Here is a 673-nt window from a genome sequence, read left to right as displayed (position 1 = left end):
CGGATCCTCAACATCAACCCCAATTTGTGTTTTAATATTTTCGTGCTGCAGTTGTTTTGCTGCTTCTATCATTTGTTCCATCGGCAGCGAATTCATAAAACTATTTCCGGCTTCAGTTATTTTATTTGTTGCTGCAGCAACGTTTGCTGCTCCTTGTATGAGTGAGGGAGGAGACAGCAGCTCAGCAGCAGCAAGGCCAGAAAGGGGGGCCCCCAGGGCCCCCAGGGGGCCCCCCAGAGGGGGGCCCCCAATGGGTACTGATGAAAGGGGGCCCCCTATAGACTCAATGCTCCGAGAGGGGCCCTCAGGGGGGCCCCCTGATATAGGTAAACCCACTAGGGGCCCCAATTGGTTTACTGTGTTCTCTATTGCTGCTAGGGGTCGACGCAGCAGCAAGCTAGCTCCAGTATCTCCTCCTGCTGCTGCTGCTGCTGCTGCTGGTGGTGGTGGTGGTGCTGCTGCTGCTGCTGCTGCTGCTGCTTCTGCTGCTGCTGCTGCTTCAGGAGATGGTAGAGGGGGAGACACAGGGGGGTTTAAACCCTCGCCTATACGATCGAGGTGCTGCTGCACTAGCTGCTGCTGCAGCAAGTGCTGCGGGGACAAACCCTGCTGCTGCTGCTGCTGCTGCTGTGAATGCCATTCTGCTGCTGCAGACAGCGCGTCTGGCTGCACA

At 56.9% G+C, this 673-nt stretch overlaps 1 protein-coding gene across 1 annotated transcript in view; it reads right to left on the bottom strand.

Annotated features, from left to right (window-relative positions):
- Nucleotides 1-116: 116 nt before the first annotated feature.
- EMH_0053960 (uncharacterized protein) overlaps nucleotides 117-673 on the bottom strand; it is a gene marked incomplete at both ends in the record, with an annotated part of 4,247 nt that continues 3,690 nt past the window's right edge. The window contains 2 exons of the mRNA XM_013497058.1: nucleotides 117-152; nucleotides 358-673. Coding sequence (XP_013352512.1) covers nucleotides 117-152; nucleotides 358-673 — 352 coding nt within the window. The remainder of the gene's footprint in view (nucleotides 153-357) is intronic.

This window comes from Eimeria mitis, genomic scaffold (assembly GCF_000499745.2).
Source record: "Eimeria mitis Houghton genomic scaffold, Emh_scaff2447, whole genome shotgun sequence".
NCBI classification, from domain to species: Eukaryota; Apicomplexa; class Conoidasida; order Eucoccidiorida; family Eimeriidae; genus Eimeria; species Eimeria mitis.
The sequence above is the reverse complement of the archived record's forward strand: the minus strand, read 5'-3'. Positions and strand labels throughout refer to the sequence as shown.